At 47.4% G+C, this 9,313-nt stretch overlaps 1 protein-coding gene across 1 annotated transcript; it reads left to right on the forward strand.

Annotated features, from left to right (window-relative positions):
* Positions 1–460: 460 nt before the first annotated feature.
* On the forward strand, positions 461–6,853 carry ZPBP2 (zona pellucida binding protein 2). Its single transcript, XM_054088015.1, is given in 8 exon segments — positions 461–488; positions 2,235–2,332; positions 2,335–2,362; positions 3,109–3,231; positions 3,234–3,266; positions 3,878–4,081; positions 4,901–4,918; positions 5,484–6,853. Coding segments are annotated over 8 exon segments (630 nt in total). The 3' UTR covers positions 5,582–6,853.
* Positions 6,854–9,313: the final 2,460 nt, after the last annotated feature.

Consider the following 9,313-nt stretch of genomic DNA (forward strand, 5'->3'; position numbering starts at 1 on the left):
CAGCCCTATTAAGGACAGGCAGTGCCCCCCCCTCCCCTTTAAGGGCAGGCAGGGACATTAGGCGATTTCCCCCCCATTAAGGGCAGGCAGGGACATTAGACCACCACCGCCCCCTCATTAAGGGGGGGCAGGGACATTAGACCACCACCACCCCCTCATTAAGGGGGGGGCGGACATTAGACCACCCCCACCCCCCCATTAAGGGGGGGCAGGGACATTAGACCACCACCACCCCCTCATTAAGGGGGGGCGGACATTAGACCACCCCCACCCCCTCATTAAGGGGGGGCAGGGACATTAGATCACCACCACCCCCCCATTAAGGGGGGGCAGGGACATTAGACCATCACCACCCCCCCATTAAGGGCAGGTAGGGACATTAGACCACACCCCCCCCATTAAGGGCAGGCGGAGCCATTAATGCCCCCCCACTCCCTTTTAGGGTGGGCAGGGGAATTAGATGCACCCCGCTGGGCCCCCCAGTAAAGGTGGGCAGGACCATTAGCGAACGCCCCCTCCCCGTTCAGGGCAGTTGATGCCTTATGGTGGTTGGGGGGGGGGGGGGGTGTGGGGTGTGTGTGTGTTAGCAGGTTGGGGGACCCCGACTGGAGGTACTAAGGGAGGGGGTGGCAGAGATGGGGGGGCTGGGGGCAGCTCTCTGCTCCTTCAGGACCTTCCTCCAGCAGGTGACCCCAAAACCTCTTGGAGCAGAAAGGTGTGGGTTCCAAGAGCTCCGTTATCCCGCTTGATCCAGGGCTTGGGTGGCTGTGGTCTACGAGGACCATCCTCATAATGATTTCCCCGTCTCCTTGGGGTTCTCCTGATGGAAACCCTCCTGCCTAGGCACGTTTTCCCAAAAGGCAAAGCTTCCCAGATGCTTGGAGACCCAACACCCTCCCATAGTCTCCATGTTGCACCCATCCTGGTGTTCCCTGGGGCTCTCCTGACGGAAGACCCATCTGCCTGGACACTTGTCCAGTGCTTATCATAGAATGGTTTGGGTTGGAAGGGACCTTAAACATCATCCAGTTCCACCACCCTGCCATGGGCAGGGATGCCTTCCACTGCCTTGTAGAACCAACACTCTCCCGCAGTCTCCATGTTTCACCCATCCTGGTTCTCCTTGGGGCTCTCCTGATGGAGACCCTCCTGCCTAAACACCTGCCCACTGCTCATCAGAGAATGGTTTGGGTTGGAAGGGTCTTTAAAGAAAAAAAAGAAGTCCTCCTGCCCACCCTTTCCCAAAAAGCAAAGCCTTGGAGATGCTTGGAGACCCAACACCCTCCTGTAGTCTCCATGTTGCACCCTTTCTGGTTCTCCGTGGGGTCATTTGGAAGAGAGCTTGAGCTCTCCAAAATAGCTTTCATACCTATTTTATCGGCTTTTTGTAAAGAGAACAGCTCAACTAGTTTGGAATCTGGGATATCGAGACACGTTTGCAATCTGAGCGCTAAAGCAACAAAAATTGGCAAGTCAGCAACAAGTGGGAGCCCTGTGCTTAAGAAAAGGGCGTGGGGAGAAAGGAAAAGGAAGCAAGAGACAGAAATTAGGACCAAATAAAAGGTTAACGGTCTCACATTTAGATTTCTCTCTATAATATTCCAAATCCTTTTCCCTACAGCAAGACCTGCGCTCAGGGAGCAACATGCTGTGGATTTAATAGGAAATAAATACATTTATGGTGACGCCGAACACCCAAGTAAGCTTGGCTTTTGTATATGAATATAGACACACTCTTGGGTCTTTCTAGGCTCTTGAAATGGAGTTTTAAGTACAATAATCGTCGGGTAGACAACACTAGACTTGGAAGCAACACAACCACACTGAGCTAAACAGAGCTGGAGGCCAGAGAACACTATACTGAGAGCGCACGGTAAGGAGGGGAAGGTGGGTTTAGAGATCCCATGGGGTGACTGTAAGCACTTCTGAAAGCTTAGCATCTAAATGAGGGTCTTGCTTTGCAAAAAAAGCTGAAAATCTGGTGGGTTTTGTGACTCTGAAGGGGGTTTGTGTGGGACTCGAGTGCCTCCTGTGTGCACTCACCACCAGACGTGCCAGAGACAGCTCTGCCAGATTAATAACGGCAACAGAGACAAGGGATTAACCTCATACTTTTCACATCCCAATGTGAAAAAATGAACTTGGCATTACCCGAAATATAGTTTTGAAATTGCCATTTTAGTAATTTCATTCCTGATAAGCATTTCACACCATTTACCTTTCTTATATTGCAGTTTCCGTGTACGTTAAGGTGTTTACAAATAGCCCTTTTCTAGCATGTATGGATTTAGCTCGTCCTCAAGAAGATCTAATAGACCCCAAGTATTTTTTAGGGTTGCTCCATATGGAAAAAAATTAGAAGGTTAGTCAATTTGTTCAAACTACAAAGGATTTCCACTGCCTGCCTTAGCCGCTTTTTCCACAGTCACCAACAGAACTGGCTTTTTACAGTAGTTTTTCCACAAGCTTAGAAACAGCCTCTGCCTCAAGGGGTGAGGAGGCAGAAAAATAGCCTGAGAGAAAGAAATAGTCTGTTTACAAGGGGAAAAGTCAATCCCAAATGGCTAAGTAGAGAGGAAATGTACTCAGATTGCATCAGGAGATGCTTAGATTGGGTATTAGGGAAAGTTTGGTAGAGGCTGCCCAGGGCAGTGGGGGAGTCTCCATCCCTGGAGGAGTTCAAAAAACATGTGCATGCCATGCTTCAGGACATGGTTTAAGCAGGCACGGTGGGGTTGGGCTGATGGGATGACCTTAGAGGTCTTTTCCAACCTTAATGATTCCACGATTCTGTAAGTTATCAGTTTTCCTTGTTTCTATTGACGCCACTCTGCACTAGGATGGTAGGTCCAAATAGTCACTAGGTCCTTTGTTGTATTTTCCCCATGATCTCTAACATTATACCATGTTTCTCTTCTCCCTCTGGTATTTTCTAATGCTCCAGATAGATGGAAATTTGCAATAATTCCTAAACGTCATAGATTTTAGACTTTTTAGACCAGCACGAATCAGCATCATTCCATACAAGAGCAATATCTCATCTTCAAGCGTTCTAAATGAGCAAAGCATCAAAGATTCCCAGTCATCAAGTGTTTGTTTCTATTCTAGGGCAAAGATACGTGAATCTTACAGAAACGGGAAGCCTGATGGCGATGGAGTTTAAGGAGTCGATGTCTGGAGCCTACACTTGCGCTCTGTCTCACAAAATCCTAGAAACTACAACAGGAGAAGAGAAATATTCGAGACATAAAAGCTCATCGTGTATGGTAAGACTGCTAAACTTCCATAAAGTTAATTACAACGGTCCCAGTGATATGCAAGATATGAAAAGGGAGCTCGTGTCTGAGTCTAGAGAGACATCGCCCAATCAACCCTGCGGAGTGAGCCCTCCACCTTCGCTTCTTGAGCCTTCTTCCATCAGTTGTAACCACCAATATTCACCTCCTCACAAAAAAATAACAGCCCCAAATTGTTTCAGAAACATTGACTTTAAAAACCGTTCACTTTTAAACCATAATTACATCGAATGTTCTTGCATGATCCCAATCCTTTTCAACTACACGAGGTTGTAGACGTTCTAGTTGTGTGTTATTTACCTATTTGCCCTCTTTTTTTGTTTCAATATTTGGGAGCAGAGCCTGGGAACATAAGCAGGTAAACTCCATTTCAAACTAAGATGTCTCTTACTATTTGAGTCATCGTGGCACGAACAAACTTGTTCTGTTCTGGTTAATGAGTAAGCTTTATTTATTTGTTTACATTTGAATAAGAGCCCATATTTTAGATTCAAAGTACACTGATAGAGACGATAACGTTCTGTAGAAGATTCCATCTGTGATTACACCACAGAACTCACACACAACCCATTTGCTTGAAGCATAGAGGGAAGCTGACCACGCATACCAGGTATTTGTTCGCTTTATTACGAAGGGATGCAAACTCCAAGCCAACCACCGCTTCTTCGAGGAGCTGAAGATCATCTCCGATCTGAAGTGCCAGATCATAGAGCCCTCCTACGAGTGCCACTCGGTCAAGATGCACAAACACAGCCTCCCGCATGAACTATTTGTCACTTCTCAAGGTAACAGATCACAAAGTTCATTTGGGAGGGATCGTTTCTTTTTACAAACAACCCGAGAGTGCTATAAACATCCTCTGAAATACCTTAAAGCCAAGTGTACCTTTGAAAGCCATTCCCTGCTGGCTTTCAGAGTCCCTGTATTTTTTCTTCCTAGCCCACAGATGGAGCTAAAATGCAGTTTATACATTGAATTTGAAGTATCATTCATAGCAGTAAATGGTACTTTCCCAGATGCGCAGCTGGAAAGGGTTGTTGAGAGGAGGGAGCTGATAAGATGCTATGATCTTTTCGATAATGTAATTATAAAAGGAAAAGGACTGTAACTGGTTTGCATTATTTGATTTTTAATAAGTCTGTGACCTCTGTGGTTTTGCTCGATTCTAGAAAAGTGCATATAAGTTAAAAGCAAGAGCCTCGCAGTTCACTTAAGGCAACACTGATGTGGCCTCGCAAAACAGGTTCGATCAACCCTGATGGTTGCCCTCATTTAGAGGTGTTTGGTCACCAAGGAGAGGAAGTTACTCATTAATGCCTTGACCATGTTCTCTCCTGTATGTTTTCATCATGTGCTAAAAGACCCCATCCAAGGGGTTACCCAACAGTTTTGTGGCCATTTCCCCCCCTTCAGTAAAATCAAGAAACATTCAGAACAAACTGATGACCCAAAGGTTTAGGGCTCATATAAAACTTCAGCCCTTTAAGGGTATTATGAGATAATGTGGGTCTGTTCTTCCTGTGAGCTTCATGTTTTTTTTCCCCCCCCTATTATTTTACAGGTTTGACCTTCAACTCTGACTGGAACAAAGCAATTTAAACCAGACTGCGCTGGTTGCTGTGGTAAATATCAAATCCATTGATTTAACGATTTAAATCCATTGATTTTAATTGATTTAAATAGAACTTACTAGCTCTGCTCACAGGTGTCTGTGAGAGGATTTGGTGAATGTGTCAAAAATAACAATATTTCCATTTACCTTTTGGAAAAGATGTTCACATTGCAGATTTGAAAGCCAGAATGGAAAACAAGCTGGTGGGGTTTGTTAGCACTCTCCTAGCTGTAATTGTTTCCAAACAGAGTTAAGTCGAAGCAGTAAAGTGGGTTGGTTGTTTTTTTTCCTTCCAGGTCACTGGTGAGTGACTCTGCTGAGGATATAGAGCAAATAAGAAAGAACTACTTTAATGTGCTGCTAGAAAACACTCAGCTGCTTTAAAAGCTGCTTTGCCAGCAGCCCTTGCTGCGGTTGTGGGGTGTTTAGCAAAGGACAGGCTCAACAGGTCTGGGGAGGATGAGACCTCGCTTGCAGCACTGGGAACGCACGTGGTGCTCTTGGACAGTCCCAGCCCTGGCTGAGGTGGAGGGGAGTTGGCTGAAACACAAACACTGGCTGTGTTCTCTTCGCAGTGGTTTGTGATCCTGGAACTTCCAGTCCCAATAATGAAGTGACCTGCCAGATGTGTAAGAGGCCACGAGTCGAACAGTACGGAGCAAGATCCTGCTAATAAACTAACGACAGAAATTGGGAAAGCAAAGAGCAGCTGTGAAGGTGGTGTTGGTTTTGTGATGTCCTTTTCACTTGTAGGTTCTCATTCTGCAAGCCTACCTTCATTTTTTAACCATCACAAGACATCATCATTTAGGCACCCCTACCTCTTCTGTGCTCTGAGACCCTTTAGACTGTAAAAATTATGTCTAAAATAGAATCCTAGAAAAGAATCATGGGATGGTTTGGGTTGAAAGGGACCTCAAAGTCCATCCAGTCCCACCTCCCATTGGATCTGGTTGCTCCAAGCCCCATCCAACCTGGCCTTGAACCCCTCCAGGGATGGGGCACCACCACTGCTCTGGGCAACCTGGGTTTCCTCACAGGAAAACATTTCTTCCCAAGATCTCATCTCAACGTCCTCTCTTTCAGCAGCAATTTCTAGCAGACATTAATAGAAATATTTAATCTTTGTGATTTTAAAGCCCTTCCTTTTGTTTTTCTCCCTTTCTTTCTCTCTACCTGAAGCGTTCCAGCCTGCCCTGTGCCAGTCACACACGTTAACAGAGCTTGACCTGCTCAGGGCTTTTCATTGTTGCTCTGCTGACCAGCAAACACCAGGAGAGTGGGAAGTGAAATCAGGTCTAAGAGAGAGGGTTAAAAACAAGTTCTGCAGCCCAGCAGCCAGGAGAATTAAGGACTCAGCTTTTATGGTTCTCTTGTCTGCTGCTCCCAAGGAAGAAGCAGATATTTCCCAGGAAGAGGGCAAGTGGGGAGGCTGCAGAGCCTCCTCTGCCTACTTGCTTCTACATCTTTCCCTTCAGCTGTATCAAATCCTCGTGGCAGAGCCCTGCCAGCCCCAGGTGCTGCGCTGTCTGAGCAGATGATCCTTTTACACCAGCTGTAAATTCCCAGCAAGTTCACCGGATGACTAACAAGTCAAGTCCCAAATTGCTAAAGCACTGAGATAATGGGAAAGGATTCTTTCCAGCAAAGACTTATTCCACTTGGCTTTTGAAGGGTGGCTGCTGGAGCTGCAGAAATTGATCATTTTGCTCAGAAAAAAATCAGCATTAATAAAGATTTTATTTCCCGATTTCAAGAGTTGCATGAGAGTAACCCTGATTTCTCCATGGTGCAGCTCCCACCAGAGCAGTCGGACTGCCGCAGGCTCCCGAGAGCACAACAGCAGAGCTACCAGAACACAGGCTTTTAGAACTTGGCTTTAAGCTCTGTGAGCTGCTATCTTCCAGACTTTGAGGGACACTAGAGAGCTCTTCCCCTCGCTTCCCTGCTGGCCACCGCAGCCCCTTTTGCAGTCGCTTGTGCTGTTGGAACCCCCCCCGAGCAAAGGGATGCTGCACCCCATTCCCTGCACGCACACAGCCATGGAAAGCCTTGCTCCCTTCCTAGCAGGACCATTCCTATTTTTTTCCCCAGTAGGTAAGACTAAATCAAGCAAAGGAGCACCTCCTACTCAATAACTTCAACTTCTTATGGCATCTAGAAATCCCTTGGTGGGTATTCATCCAAAAATCGACCAGATTCAACCCAGTTTAACTTATCCCTTTTGACAGGAACACAGCAGGAGACCGTATGGGCACAGACCACGCTCCGAGCTTTTCAGATTCATTACGTATTAAATACTGATGAATAAAATGTACTGTAACGAGCATTTAAACTGCCTGTAGGCTGATTATCCGAGCTGCCAACTGGACACTGTGTGCGCAGCAAAGGCTTATACAGATTAAGCAGACGGGGTTGGCAGCCACTGCTTGCGTCCCTTGGCCTATTTTACAACAGAGGAATGCCATGTGCATCAATTATTAGAGGGAAAAAAGCAGTGAGTAGGTACTAAGTGCAATGGCAAGCGAGTCACAACGGAACACTTACTCCCTCCTCTGAAAGCTGGAGGAACAGGGAGCTTTTAGAGCGCCTCAAGTTTTTCAGGGGGCCTTCAAAGTAGAAAAACTGGTCAAATATTTCAGTGTTGGGTTGTGGAGGAGTTTGTGTCATTAGTTCTAGGGAGGCTTGCATGAAAAACTGATGGGAAATGGCTTAATTCTGGCTTTCCTGCGTAAGTCCTTTCCAGCCAGCCAGAGCTCCCCAACTTCCCTGCCTGTGACAGCCCAAACACAGCTGAATCTTTTCTTTCTAACACACCACCCCTGCAGCACTCTCCATTCTCCCCTCCCTGCTCCCGAATGCCTGGCACACTTCAGAGTTTACAAATCACTGTAAGCAGCTCTCCCTTTCTTTACTTTTAGGTACTTTACCTTTACTTTTCACAACCACTTCCTACCTCCTCCGCTGCTATAGCTCACAAGGAATTACAGGAGCCCTCCTTATGGCTTTAAATCATCTTTATTCGCTCCCCTTTGGTTTTACACAGCACTGTCTTGGAAATCCAGGTTGTAGCCAAGATTGTAGCCTGTAGGTTGCCCTGACCAGGCAGCTCTGATCTGATGAGTTGGGTTGGAAAGGACCTCAAAGTCCATCCAGTCCCACCTCTTGCCACGGGCAGGGACACCTCCCACTGGATCCAGTTGCTCCAAGCCCCATCCAACCTGGCCTTGAACCCCTCCAGGGATGGGACAGCCACCACTGCTCTGGACAACGTGTTCCAGGGCCTCCCCACCCTCACAGGAGAGCATTTCTTATTAAGGTCTCATCTTAATCTCCCCTCTTGGAGCTGGAAACCATTCCTCTCATCCTGCACTCCCTGATCCAGAGCTTTTCCCCAGCTTTCCTGGAGCCCCTTTCAGTCCTGGAAGCTGCTCTAAGGTCTCCTCAGAGCCTCCTCTTCTCCAGGCTGAACAATCCAACTCTCTCAGCCTGTCCTCGTACAGGAGGTTCTCCAACCCTCGGATCATCTCCGTGGCCTCCTCTGGACTCACTCCAACAGCTCCGTATCCTTCCTTTGTTGAAGGCTCCAGAGCTGGACACAGGGCTCCAGGCAGAGAGGCGATCAATTCCCACAAATAATAAATTCCAAATTAAAACTTCTCATCCCTTTCTCCACACAGGCCTCCAATAACTCAGCCCTTCCCGCAGGCTGTGAACCAAAACACTTTTAAACATCCACAATGATAAAAACAATCTGCCCATCGGAAGCCACAACTCAGTCTTTTACCATCAGAGCTCCCTTTTTCCCCAGCCTGGAACAAACCGCTAAGAAGCACTTAACAAACGCATGTTGAAGCACTCACCGTGGAGCTCCTGTGCCCACCAGCTGTGATGGGACCACGTCCTGACAGCAACATCTCCACTCTGGTGGGAAGGTCACCTCCCAACTCCTGACAGCATCTCTGTTGATCCACAAGTGAGCTGTTCCTCTAAAGTTAAGTCAAGAGGAGTTGAAGAGATCATAGGGCTCCCCAAAATGACAGCACAACATCCTGCAGCCCCTCAACTCCCTTTGACGTGGTTGAGAATGTCCCTCTGACCAGTCGTTTATAAGGAGAAGGGCTGGGAGGAGCGGAAGCAGGTGCCCTGGGATTGGCACATCCTGGGAACTCATCACACCTGGGACGTGGGGATAAGCCAAGGAAGCCCTGGGTGCAGCTGCTGCTAATCCATCCCAGGGGAATCTTCCCGAAGAGCCAGTCCAAGGGCTGCTTTGGTGGAAAGTGGCTTGAAAACAAGACCTGGCCAAGAGTTGAGGGAGTAATTTCTCCCCTAAAGAACCCCTAGGTGATCATAGAGTTATGGAATGGGTTGGAAGGGACCTCAAAGCCCATCCAGTTCCAAC

The sequence above is a fragment of the Cuculus canorus genome, chromosome 25 (assembly GCF_017976375.1).
Source record: "Cuculus canorus isolate bCucCan1 chromosome 25, bCucCan1.pri, whole genome shotgun sequence".
NCBI classification, from domain to species: Eukaryota; Metazoa; Chordata; class Aves; order Cuculiformes; family Cuculidae; genus Cuculus; species Cuculus canorus.